We start from the raw sequence: 12956 nt of genomic DNA on the forward strand, positions 1-12956 counted from the left end.
TCTTTTGACAAAGTGAGTGCTTCCTTCGGCACAGACTGAGCTCCCCCCGATACAATGCAGTGCTCCTGGAACAGAGCATTCGTGAATAAGTTGTTGTACTTAGCAATGGGATCGCCGGAGGGAGGTCTGAACAGCGTCTTGGCATGTTGTTAACAGGAGATCCTTCGGCCAGCAAGGCCAAATGCCAGAAACATTGCTTAACCGAAACACCGGTAATACCATCGCTTTGGAGTTAGGAAAATGATGGATCATTCTATCCTCCACCGTCTGTTGACCTTGACTTGTCTCAGGACGATGGTCTCCTCATAAGTAGAGTGAAACCCGTATGGGATGGGGATCTGACCTGTTGGTCGACCATGTACTCAATCACTTGGCCAAGAGAATCACGCAGCTTTTGCTCATCCAGAAATAGTGCATCGAGACCGTGGTCTTCGACCCATGGGACTTCGAGCTCTCCCACGACTTTGAGGCAACCTTGAACGGCAGACACTGTAACCAGTCACCACAATATGTGACGGCATGGAACGCGGCGGATTTGGTTTTGTTAGGCGCCGCGCAAAGAGTAGGAAGAGGGCTTAATACTGCCTTGCGCGCACGGATTGGTAGTGCCATTATCGCGGGCTGGGACTAAAAGGGGCTTTTATTAGTATGCATTGTAAGCCTCCCATGTGGTAGGTGATGCAACAGTTGGCGTACCGTTTGCCACTGCCCTGATCTGTTGTAAAGCATAGGCAACAAGTTCAAGGGTGGTTATTCTTGTTGCTGGTGCCACACGGGTGTGACCGTGTACACGGGATTATGGCATCGCGGTAGGCGTGCTCAAGCAGGCTTTGGTCCATCGGCCCTTCAATCCTCTGCCGTTTCGCTGAAACTGCCTCATCGATGTCTTCCACAATCAACGGGCGTTGTGTCTTGAGGACTTGAATTGTTGTCGAAGACGAGCGAAAGGACTTCAAGAAGGGTTGAATTTCTCGCTGGAAGGCGTCCTAAGGTATCTTTCCAGTCTGTCTTGCCTCGTTGAGGCCGTCTCGGACACATCGCATGTACTCAAGTTCAGTTCCATTGCGGCGAGTTTCCCCTCAAGAATATCAGATGTTGTCGACTCAATTGACATCTCAGAAAGGCGCGATGCTGCACTCGCAGACCTTTGCTTGTGAGTCCGCAGCGCTGACTGACGAGAAGGCGCCATGAGAGACGATATTCTTTCGGGGATTATGGACAAAGAAGAGGTTACAGGCTGTTAAGGCGTGTGCAGATTGCCCGGGGCGTAGGAGGATATTGATTGTTTGGGTAGGAGCGAAAGGCTCGCCCTGGTATCGACCATCGTGTAATCTGGAAGACCCAGGCTAAGGACTGGCTTTGAATGTCAAGGATTTGGCTGATAGAGATGGGTTGGGATAAGTGGGGAGAGAGAGAGAGAGAGAGAGAGAGAGAGAGAAAGAGTTGATGAACTACAGAAGGCAGGATGCTTGTTTAAGTAGTCGTCTACCTAAAGGGAAGCCTGATCAACAAGGCCCCGAGCATGTGATCTCATATGATATATCACAACAATATGGCAAAAGGTGTTGTGGGAGCAGGTGTTATGCTTGGATTGCACTTTCCGACTATGTCAAGAATATGTCGTTTCCAATACCAAAAGCCCTATCCCAGACACCATAAACCCAATTCAACATCCTAGTCCGAATACAAACCTTCTACAAAAATACTTAAAATACAAGACCCCTGTCCGTATCCCCGTACCTCCACGTGAACCGTACCTTCTCCCTTGAGTAACACCAAGGAAACCACGTGAAACAGTCAGCCCTACAACACCTACCCCGGAAAGCCTGCAGATAACACACCCGAGACAGATATCCCGGAATGCGGCCCGGGCAAGACATGGGTCTGCACAAAGTGCTGACATTGACTCTAGATGCGTGCGTTCGCTACTGTTCTAGAACTTGTCTCATGCCGACATCGACGGGCTCTAGAAACACGATATGCGTTCGCTGATGTTCTAGAGCTTGTTTCTCCCTCACACTCCCTTCCTTTCTTTTTTTGCTCGAACCCGTGTCTCGACATCTACCCGTAACCCGCGTTATTTTGAGAGCCGTTTGCCACTCCGGCGGTTGAATATGGCTGATCTCTCTGTTGGGCTAGAGTTAGGCTATGCAATTGTAGTGGAGATCCAGGCTCTAACTACATAAGAGGACCTGTGACAATTTGCACCTTGGCTGAGCTCTTGGTGAAATGGATTCGGTCCTTCTGATACTTTATTATGGAAAACCCAGTGATATTGTGAGTTCTCGCTGCGGAGAGGTGCCTCAATTAGGCTAACTGGCTCCTTGGAATCATTAGGGTTAGATGATACATCACCATGTCATCAATGATGGGTTGACTGGAAACTCGGTATCAATACGGGGATTTCACCAATCATATGGGATATTCTACTCTGTACGAAGAACTCTGATAACGAGATAGAATGATAAAACTTGTATGGTATTGAAATTGGAATCTGGGGGATATAGCTGCATGCGGAAATGTGTAAGAAAAAACCGAAAAAAACACCCAAAGCTTCTTGGTGTCATGACACATGAGGTGTAGCAAACCAGTCTAAAATTGAGAAAAATAGAAAGTAAATTTCCAGTCATTTCTCAAGTCAATAAATCCAAACTGACGCGACAAAGGATATCAGAAGTCCTAAAGCCAAGAACCCCGAATTTCTAGCATATAATAGCCAGACAATTCACGAGGTGCGTGCAAAAGTGGTGGAAAGCGAAGAGAAGAGGTCTATGGTAGATGACATGATATAGAAAAAAGCGAAAACGCCAGAAGGAAACCTTCTCAAGCCCAGCAGTAACATTGTCTTTTTGAGTTTCGTTTCAGCGTGAGAAGATGGAAGAGATCCGATTGAGCATGTTTCCTTTACTCAATGGCGGAGGCACCCTCACCGTGAGTGACGGGGTTAACCTTGGGATCCCACTTGAGCTTGAAGTCGGCACCAAGCTCCTTAGCAATGGCAGCCTTAACAGCCTCGAGGACGTTGTTGAAGACACCGAAGTTGGCGGGGCTGTTGGGGTCGTTCTCGCCCTCGCCGCCCTGGAACACACCGGTGCGGACCAAACAGGTGTTCCAGCCGTACATGTTTCCACCGATGATATCAGAGGCGGGGTTATCACCGACCATGTAGATGTTCTCGGGCAGACGAGCAACACCGTGGAGCTCCTCCATCCAGGCCTTCATGACCTCGTCGGCATAGGTGTAGGTAGCACGTTCGGGCTTACCGTAGACCACACGCTCGAGATCGACGCCAGTGAGAGCCTTGTACTGAGCCTCAACGGAGATACGGAAGGCACCCTGGGTAAGACGGGGGAGACCCTTGTGCTCGGTGGGCATGAGGAGATCACCCTGGGAGAAGTAGATAGGAATGCGGGTGGCGACGGGGTCCTTGGCCTTGGTCATGATCTTGCCGTCTTCGGCGAGCAGCAGATCCATGATGACCTGGAAATCGGTCTGGTAGTCGCGGGAATCGGCGAAGACCATGATGGCGTCGAACTTCATCTGAGAGAAGTCGCGGGGCTTGGCCTCGGCGCGCTCCTCGTCGGTGAGAGTGGCCCAGGGGGAGATTGTGGGGTCCCAGGCGACCAGATCCTTGGGGTGAACAACGGTCTTGAAGCCGTAGTTCTCGGCGACCTCGCGGATCTTGAAGCCGTCACCGCCGCAAACCAGAACAGTCTCGTAATACTCGGCCAATGCCTGCATGGGAGTGTGGGACTGGATGAACTGGTCGGTGGAGATGGGCTGTTCAAGGATCTCGGTGAGCTGAGCACAGCGGGCCTCCTCGGTCTTGCCACCACCGTTGGTCAGGAGAATGTGGGGAATGCGGATACCGAGCTCGTTGTCGCCGTTGAGAATCTTGAGAGCGATCTTGGCCTCCTCAATGGCGTGGGTTCCGTGTGCCAGCACACCGTCAATATCGAAAGCGAAGGCAAAGTTCTTGGCCTTAGCGGTCTTCTCCTTGTTGAGATCCTGGATCTGGGAGGCCATGATATCCTTGGAGACTGAGGGAGTACCGCGCTGCACAGACGAGAGACGAGACATACGGGGGGAGCGAGGAATGGGGAGCGAGGTGCCGAAAGAGTTGCGCGAGCCACGGCGGTCCTTCATGGAGGGAGCCAAGCTCAGGTTGTGCATGAATTGAGCAGCATCGCTGATGGAGCTGCGGGTAGCGGGGATCTCAACGGTATTGCCGCCAGCGGAGGGGATGGTGAGACCTGAGCCAGCACGCTGGTCCCGAGGAGAGAGAGCACCGTGGGGGTCCTGGGCGCGGGGATCCTGGGCCGCCGCATCGCGGGGGATGAGATCGGAGTCCTCGAAGCGAGGCATGGTGGAGGGTATTGTATGGAGAGTAGAAGGGATGAGGCGGGTCTTCTACTTTGGAGTCACTAGGATCAGGACTCAAAAGGATAAATATTGGAAATAGAGAAGGAAAGAGAAAAATAACAGATAAAGTATGTGAAATGGCGAAGGAGGGAGTTCAGCAGAGTATATATACAGGCTCTCTATCTGATACAGGGCTCAATGGCGGGCACAAACGAAATTGGTATTTTGCCATTGAGGTTACGAGGGGGATCCACACACCGGGTATCATCATTCCTAGGAATTATCGTCATCATTTGGCAAGATATAAAGGTGGATCACTTCTTACACAGAAGAATTGGGTATATGGTACCTGCGTCATTGGTGGCTGATACCGTGTCTTAGTATGTACCCAGTACACGGGAGGCTGCCTTTTTCCCGACGGCCGAGTTGAATGAATATGGTGATTGGGTAGAACCGAATCGACCAGGCCGAGTATGAAGCAACGCAACCATGCCGAGTGGGCAGGAAGAGGCCTGAGACGGGAAGATGATTGGACCAGAGTGAAGTTCACCCGTGGACCGGGTTGAGATCGATGGAGCCGATGACGATCGGCACAAACGCTCAACACCGTTTCGGTTGGTGATGTCATCGCCAGAGCTTTGAAAATTACCAGTGGAAATTTTGCGTCTTTTTTTTCCGTCTTGAATTTCAGTTGGATATCTACTCCGTACAGTAGTTCAATTGGATTTTTCATGTTTCATTCTCTTCAGGCACGATGATCTTCCTACTTCTAACCGGGAATAACGACGAGAGGCAAGTTTTTGATCGACACTGGGATGAGAAGGGAAAGTCGGGCTAAGTTGCAGTATATACGATGCACTGAACTACACAACTGCAATTGCACAAAGTTCAATAGTAAACTTGACTTGATTCTATTAAATAATCCAAATTCCAACATTTATATAATTTCACCCTGTTACCCCTCCACCCCCTCCACCCCTCCAATCCTTCCCAACCCCACTTCAATCGTCATCGCTCACATAGCTTCTTCCCCCCACTCTTCTACTTGCATCCTCCTACAGCTCAAATACCTCTTCTCTCTCTCTACCTTCCTCTATACCAAATACACACTACTATACAAATCATGTCATCTGGAAAGACTTTCACATTGAACAACGGGGTTACCATCCCTGCCGTGGGTTTCGGTACCTTCGCCAGCGAGGGTGCCAAGGGCGAGACCTACGCCGCTGTCACTGCTGCCCTCAACACCGGATACCGTCACCTCGACTGTGCCTGGTTCTATCTCAACGAGGACGAGGTTGGTGATGGTATCCGTGACTTCCTTAAGGCCAACCCCTCCGTCAAGCGTTCCGATATCTTCGTGACCACCAAGGTCTGGAACCACCTGCACCGTTACGATGACGTCCTCTGGTCTATCAACAACTCCCTGGAGCGTATGAAGCTTGATTATGTTGATCTTTTCCTGGTCCACTGGCCCATTGCGGCTGAGAAGGAGACCCAGGAGAAGCCCAAGATTGGCCCTGATGGAAAGGTAAGATCCCCTTGCAATTACCGCGAGAACAGCTCCCATCTAACCAATCATATAGTATGTGATCCTCAAGGACCTGACCGAGAACCACGAGGAGACCTGGCGCGCCATGGAGAAGCTGTATGCCGACGGCAAGGCTAAGGCCATTGGTGTCTCCAACTGGACCATCCCCCAGCTTGAGGCCATGTCCAAGTTTGCCAAGGTCCAGCCCGCGGTCAACCAGATTGAGATCCACCCCTTCCTGCCCAACGACGAGCTGGTCCAGTACTGCTTCTCCAAGAACATCCTGCCCCAGGCCTACTCGCCTCTGGGCTCACAGAACCAGGTTCCCACGACGGGCGAGCGGGTCAGCGAGAACAAGACCCTCAACGCCATTGCCGAGAAGGGCGGCAACACTCTGGCCCAGGTCCTCATCGCCTGGGGTCTGCGTCGTGGCTACAGTGTGCTCCCCAAGAGCTCCAACCCCGCACGCATTGAGTCCAACTTCAAGAGCATTGAACTCAGCGATGCTGACTATGCGGCTGTTAACGAGGTTGCCAAGGGCCGCCACTGCCGCTTCGTCAACATGCGCGATACCTTCGGCTACGACCTCTGGCCCGAGGAGACTGCCAGTGGTCTGTCTTACTAGATCGTCAATTTACAAAAGGCCAATATAATGGGATTTGGGTGGAAATGTGATAACGAATGGACTACGAACTTAGTTAGATGAATTGGACATACCATTTTATCTCTTATGTGTTTCATCTGTGTAGATTGACATTGGACTGTAGGCACTAAGGCACCTAATCTCTCATCTCACACACTGCCACTGTCTACATTCCAATTACCAACAGTAATGTAGGGACATTGGAAACCCCGCCAGGATCCACCGCTCATCAGCGTCTACATCTGCAATAAGGCAACCCAAAGTCCAAACCAGTGATCAAAATTAAAAGACCGAAAATAAGAAAATGAAGACCACAAAATTTGCAAACCAAACACCCTGCATTTGTACAAGATCGTACCAAGGTCTACCTAGTATCCGACCTAAATCCTTCGTACCTACATACATCTCCAGTACAGATACGGATACACCGCAATGATAAACGCAAGCAATCCCAATTGACAGCAAGCCAATGACAATCACATTAATCAAAAAAAAGGGTTACACCCGTTCTCCGTAGGACCGTACCTGAGCGCCCGCACTGCACTCGGACGTAGAGTCGCACCAGCATTGACATCTACCACCTACAGTAGTTAGACTATTTATGTACGGAGTACTGTATGTCCGTATTGTAACTATTGTCCAATTAATTGCATTAGGTAGGCATATTGTAATCCACACACCCAAAATCTCAGACTTTGAAAAGTTATGTCGTAAAAATACAAAAGCAGGAGCAGTGTGCTCCGACACCCTGCAAGGCAGAACGATGTCATCGCGCACAGACCCTGTGGCTCTTCGGAAATGCCCCTGCGCCACTAAGGGGCTTAGCGCTTGCCGCTAGCTGTTTCCGGGTCTAGCGTTGGGCTGACTACTGCTTCCTGCGGGAGATCTCGGGTGGGACTAGAGAAGAGAAATGAGGGTGAAGGTGGGATGTAACGAAGTGCCGGATTAGGGTGTATGTATAGAATTATGTAGGGATAATGGGGGATGGGACTGTGTATTTGGTTTGGTTGAGAGGTGGAAGATGGATGTTAGGCGGTGTTAAGGTTAGACTCTGTATACAGTAGTTACAGGTAACAACATGATTGGTTAAGTTACAAGCGTATAGTAAATAGGGATTTAATGCCTCATTTTCATCCTTTCTTCGAAGGATTGGATTCTCCATTTATGTAGTAGTGAAACATGATTGTCATTAGCCAAGATTTACAACACTCGGTTTGTGTATCTGTCTCCGTATCTTGTATCCAGTAGTATTTTAGCAGCCTGGTGAGGCTTTACCCGGGTGAAAATGTTCGGGATCTAAGATGCCGATGCTGGGGGGATCCCGATTGATGGGCCGAGGGAAGGGAATTATATCGGCGTTTATTGGCAGCAAATAGCAATGGACTTTACGTTCGTTATGTGACGTTTGCAAGGAACGGGGTAGTCTGTATTGCAGGGCTGTATTGCAATATGCCCATCTGTATACAAGACGCTGCGAATTGTAGGTTCGCCTTGGCCATGGACTTTGCAAAATATCAAGGATCAGCATGTACGGAGTAACTCTCGGCTATCCATACGGGTAACAAGCCACCAGACTTCCTGCCCAATCCAGAAAAACCTACTGTACTCCGCAGTGCAAGCCACTGGCATAAGGATCAACTTCAACATCGGCATGAGGGATGTAGTACTGCTCGCTGCTTTCCATATACTGGAATCTAGAGCTTTGTCAAAGCGGCTGGGTGCATAAGCGAGGACTCCCGCACAAGCATTCTTCTCCAGAGCTTGGACATGGATGCATATGCATTGCAGTCAACACTACAGAGAGGAGGGACAACCTTCCAAGGTGGGATGCCCCTCACACGGCCAAGTCCCGAGGGGAAGGAGGGGCGAACGTGGCGCAACGGCACAGACGTCATTCTGCATTGGAACGTGGCAGCTACGCCTTACACGATTCTTATGATCTTATCTTGATCAAGACGAAGGGTGATTCTCATTTGCGTTGGAATATAAACAGAACGAGCAATTGGTATCACAAAACACAACTCCCAGCATATATGTAAAGAGTGAACGAAATAACAACTGGGCCATAGAAAAAGACTAAAAAGGGGTATAAGAATGGTAAAAGTCAATCACAAGCACACTGTCGATGATCAGGATCTCGACCGAACGCGCCGAGCCGTGGGCGTGCACCCTGCGCTCATCTGAAGCATACTCTTGCGCTGCACATCATCTGCAGCGGTGTTGCGGGTAGGGATACCACTGACGAATTGCTGATCCTTGTTCCCAGCGCTCTTAGAGGCCGGTGCGGGGAGCTTGGACAGTCTGGGAGATTTGGGAGCAAGCTTACGGCGGCCCTTGGTTGGCGTGGAGGGGCCTTGAGCCTCGGCAGGTGCCGAGGCTGCGGGAGGCTTGCTTGTGCTGCGGCTTCCAGGTTTCACTGGAGTACCGGAGCCCATGATCCCCGAATCACCCAGACGCCTCACCCGGCGTGAGCGGGGGGCTGCAGCAGTGGCTGCAGCAACCGGCGCGGTCGGGCCCCCATTGTCTGCCTGCTCATCTGCCTTTTGGGTTTGGCTACGGCTGCTGCGCTGGCTAGACTCGTCTTTCTTTGCTGAGCGCTTGCTCTCAGCTGGTCGGCGAGGCGTCGCACCCACGTCATCCGTGCATTGATCGCCCTCCTCTTCAGCTTCTTGATCCTCCATCACTTCGTACTCTTCGTACTCGGCCATGCGCTCCTCGTTCCAAGTCACTTGCTTTCGGGGCTTGGTCAGCCCGCGGAGGCTAGTGCGATTGCGCGAGCTCTCATTCGGTTCACTACTCGATTGGCGGGCTTCCTCGCTCGCTTGTTGAGCCAGAGCTTCAAGAGCGACATTGGGAGCGACAGATTTGCCCTTGTTGAGTCGGGTGTTCCGCTTGGTGGCCAAGGCAATCTGCTGCGCCTCGGTTCGCTGCAAGAAGATGAATTCTGTCCCTTTAGCCCGGCGCAGCGAGATAGTGTTGCGCGCATTAGGGGCACTGGAGTCCTTGGTACGCGAGCTGCGACGGCGTGCAGGGTTTGGAGGAGCTTCTTCTTTGATCTCCTTAGGGATGATCGTCTCCTGGTCGTTAGTGCGCTCGGCACCACGCTCAACATCATATTTACTGGGTGAGATGTGTAGCTTGACAGGCGAAGGGGAATTGGTATTCAGTTCCTCCAACGCGCGGCGTGATCGCGGTGTCGAGCATTCAACTTCCGGCGACTCCTCTGAGCTAGGCGAGCCAGAAGATACATCCATTGCTTCCGCATCTTCGGAGTCCATTGACTTTGCGGCCCGTTTCGCTTTTGCTTTGGACAGGAAATCGTTGAGGAGTTCGGCATCCTCTCCATCCAGAGAGCTTCGGAGCGCCGATCGTACCAGCTTCACCTCCTGCTCTTGCGTCAGGTCCTGCGCGGGCCCCGCGGTTGGTACTACGACCTGGATCAGCCCCTCTGTTGCGTTTGATGTAGCTGACGCATCGTGGCTGGATTGTGTAGACTCCGGATCCTCAGTTGTCTTCGCATCAGGTGTCGTAATATCCACATCGGTGACCGTAGCATCATTGTCGACTAGCATTTCGGGGGTTTGGATCAGGCCAAGCGGCTGGCACAAATTCGTAGACGCATCTGTAACGACATCGGTGGGTTGATTCGCGGTGAAACCAAACATCTCCTGAGACCGATCTTCGTGGATATTGAAATCAAACTCGGGCATTTTACCTATAAAATGTTAGAAAGATCCTACCGAGTCCAAGATCATGCAATGGGACATGCGCTAAACGTACGCTTTTTCCGAGACGCCTGCATCTCCCACTTAGTCTCCAGGAAAGACCAACCACGTTGCTCGGGCTCAGTCTCATGGTTCGCGTCAGCGGGGTCGACACAGCGGCGCTTCACACCACGCTGATAGTCTGAATTTCTAGAGACGCCAATGGCCGTGGCCGCGCCTCCCGTTGCAGTATTCATGCCGGTAAAGGGGAAGCGAATCCGCTTCCACAATTTCCGTGACTTGTCGGCACCGCGGATAGGTGTCGAAGGTTTGCGATCCCACAGTCGCGGCAAGGCTTTCAGGGCCTTGATGGGTGTAAAACTAAAGGAACTTTCGGTAAGAGGGTTGGCACGGTCGCTGTAGGAGACAATCTATGTTAGTGTTGCGACTACTGGGGAGGATTTCAAAACAAAGGGGAAAAGAGCGAACCCCTGAACAAGACACACGGGTGCTCTGCACACGAAGTAGATAATTATGGAATGAAGAAACAAAGAGAATGAGCAAGTCGAAAGACATACCTTGGCTGCGCCTGTGGTGAGGGAGGTTGGTTTTCCATTGTTGACACGCGTGGAATGTGTCAGATTGTCGATGGAATTCGAGTTCGTTGTACACAGTAAGTATGGGTATAATGTAAATAACCCTAACCAAGTGATAAGTACACTATGGATATGTATAAAAAGATGCAGGGAGTGCTCCTCGTTGTCGTGTCTGATTGTCGTGATAGTTGTGAAAGTCACAAAGCGGGAGGTTTTGCTTTGCCCTCCCGTTGCCCCGCCAACGACCGCGTGGGAGTCCCTTTGTTGTTCGACAGTTGATCCTCTTACATTGATTGGTTCATCCATACACTTGCCCTACTCCCTAGAACAACAGTACTTCAATATCTGTTGATTCAAGGAGTTCTTTGCATATATTCCCCTTCTCCCCTAGCCTTGTCCTCGGACGCCATAGACTTAGTAGCATGTCTTGAGTGGCCGGAGCAGCAAGTCTTGGGGCTTAAGAATGAGAGGGACTTGGATGATGAGCATTGTATTCAAATAGCAACAAGCATTACTTATATCGTTATATCCAAGCCTACGTGGCAATGGAATCGTCTTCCATATTTCTCTGCAAAGGAAGCATCCTCGGCGCTGCATGAGCTCAGTATCCCTTCATATCAAATCAGGGTCCCGCAATACGCTCGGGGGCATCGCAAGAGACCCCAATGAGGCCACCATCTGGACTGCGTCTGGAATCGTACAAGTATGAAGACACTGACAGGCTGCTGGGCGTGTCGAATGTGACGTCTCATCCGACGGTGCATCGGGCAAAACCTTCCCGTACTTTTTCCGGGTCAAGCACCTGCACATCGCAGACGTCAGTGTTCTCCTAGGATCAAGATGACAGGTGTGTTTCAAGGGAGGGGTACTATCGGCAGCCATGAGGTCTCGCCGTCACCTCGTGGTAAGCAGCTGGCTTCCAGCCAGGGTGACAGTCTGGGATAAGGCTCTTGATATCCTTTGTCCTCACTCAATATCGGACTCATGAGCATATATGACTGCATAATTGTTAAAGTAGGCATGAGTTAGTTCAACAACTTGATATCCGGATCCGCTACCTATGATGATGCCGGCTGAGCGTATGAAACCAAAGTATAATACCGAAAGAAAGAGAGCCAGAAGAAAGGAACCGTGAATGTACCATCTTTCAAAGGCAGATGCAGAATCAAATCATGTCTCATTATTCATATCGTGTCCTATGTTCTCCAGTGCTGACACCCACCCATCTCCATCTACTTAGTAAAAAACGGCGTCCCCGTCAAGTCTCGCTCATCGAAGGGGTCGCCAAATTCAGCTAAGAATAATCCAGTCAGCACAACCGTACAAAGCCGAAAAGCTACTCCAAGCCAAGCTGCACCAGACGGATATAACGAGCCACATACCTAGACTGAAATCCTTGTCGACAACAAATTCCATAGCGCGTTGGTATTCCTCCTGGGCACGCTTGCTCTGCCACGCCGGGCCAGGCTGTTCCGACGTCTTGTCCGGCTGTCCAGCGCGGTCATCAAGCGCAGTTCCAATATCGCCAATCGATACTGATTCTTGATGTGTCTGAGAGCCGGGAGGAGAAAGCTCCGCTGCATCACCGCCAGCCCCGGAAGCGTGGGCTATGGCTGTAGGAGTGCGCGCGCCGGTTCTATCTTCGTCCGGGCGGATGGAGTCTGCGGAGGAGGTCATTGTCGAGTCGCCGTCTGGGTCTTTGGGGTCTAACAAAGAAGGACTGTTAATGGGTGTATTCCCAGGCCTGCAGTGACAAGGCTAAGAGGTGGGTTCGCAGGTGGCTGATGGAGGTGGGTATGGAGCTTCGCTATCGATATCGCCAGTGCCAGCGGGCCCACCAATTTTGTATGGCTCTTGTGGGAGGTAGAGAAGACGTACCGATGGCCATATTGGAGAATTGACAAAATATTGAAATGGCGGATTTGTAGGTTTCTGGAGACGAACCACTCTAGAGAGAGCAACTGTTTAGTCGTCAGGCGGTGGCCCCCCCCCGCCGGCGCTCACGTTTTTTTCTTCTTCTTCCTTCCCCAACTATATACCACATGAACATACAAACTATTGCTAGCCTTAGTTTTTGGGCTAATTACCTTCAATCGTCTCGGAATTTACGTTCTTTCCAT

General features: G+C 51.0%; 5 protein-coding genes across 5 annotated transcripts; 1 reads left to right on the forward strand and 4 right to left on the reverse strand.

Annotated features, from left to right (window-relative positions):
• Positions 1-366: 366 nt before the first annotated feature.
• N7515_003443 (uncharacterized protein) lies at positions 367-612 on the reverse strand (the record flags this gene model as incomplete). The annotated part of the gene is made up of 1 exon (XM_056664187.1): positions 367-612. One exon carries the CDS (start codon positions 610-612, stop codon positions 367-369), a length of 246 nt encoding a protein of 81 aa, XP_056523244.1.
• Positions 613-2904: 2292 nt separating this feature from the next.
• N7515_003444 (phosphatidyl synthase) lies at positions 2905-4365 on the reverse strand (the record flags this gene model as incomplete). Its single annotated transcript, XM_056664188.1, has 1 exon — positions 2905-4365. The coding sequence occupies one exon, from the start codon at positions 4363-4365 to the stop codon at positions 2905-2907; it is 1461 nt and encodes a 486-aa protein (XP_056523245.1).
• Positions 4366-5485: 1120 nt separating this feature from the next.
• On the forward strand, positions 5486-6518 carry gldB (putative glycerol dehydrogenase (GldB); the record flags this gene model as incomplete). The annotated part of the gene is made up of 2 exons (XM_056664189.1): positions 5486-5893; positions 5949-6518. 2 exons carry the CDS (start codon positions 5486-5488, stop codon positions 6516-6518), a joined length of 978 nt encoding a protein of 325 aa, XP_056523246.1.
• A 2147-nt stretch (positions 6519-8665) lies between these two features.
• On the reverse strand, positions 8666-10856 carry N7515_003446 (uncharacterized protein; the record flags this gene model as incomplete). Its single annotated transcript, XM_056664190.1, has 3 exons — positions 8666-10251; positions 10317-10657; positions 10819-10856. 3 exons carry the CDS (start codon positions 10854-10856, stop codon positions 8666-8668), a joined length of 1965 nt encoding a protein of 654 aa, XP_056523247.1.
• Positions 10857-12068: 1212 nt separating this feature from the next.
• N7515_003447 (uncharacterized protein) lies at positions 12069-12724 on the reverse strand (the record flags this gene model as incomplete). Its single annotated transcript, XM_056664191.1, has 3 exons — positions 12069-12130; positions 12219-12542; positions 12715-12724. The coding sequence occupies 3 exons, from the start codon at positions 12722-12724 to the stop codon at positions 12069-12071; spliced, it is 396 nt and encodes a 131-aa protein (XP_056523248.1).
• Positions 12725-12956: the final 232 nt, after the last annotated feature.

This window comes from Penicillium bovifimosum (assembly GCF_028826915.1).
Source record: "Penicillium bovifimosum strain IBT 22155 chromosome Unknown utg000003l_segment0_segment0, whole genome shotgun sequence".
Classification (NCBI taxonomy): Eukaryota; Fungi; Ascomycota; class Eurotiomycetes; order Eurotiales; family Aspergillaceae; genus Penicillium; species Penicillium bovifimosum.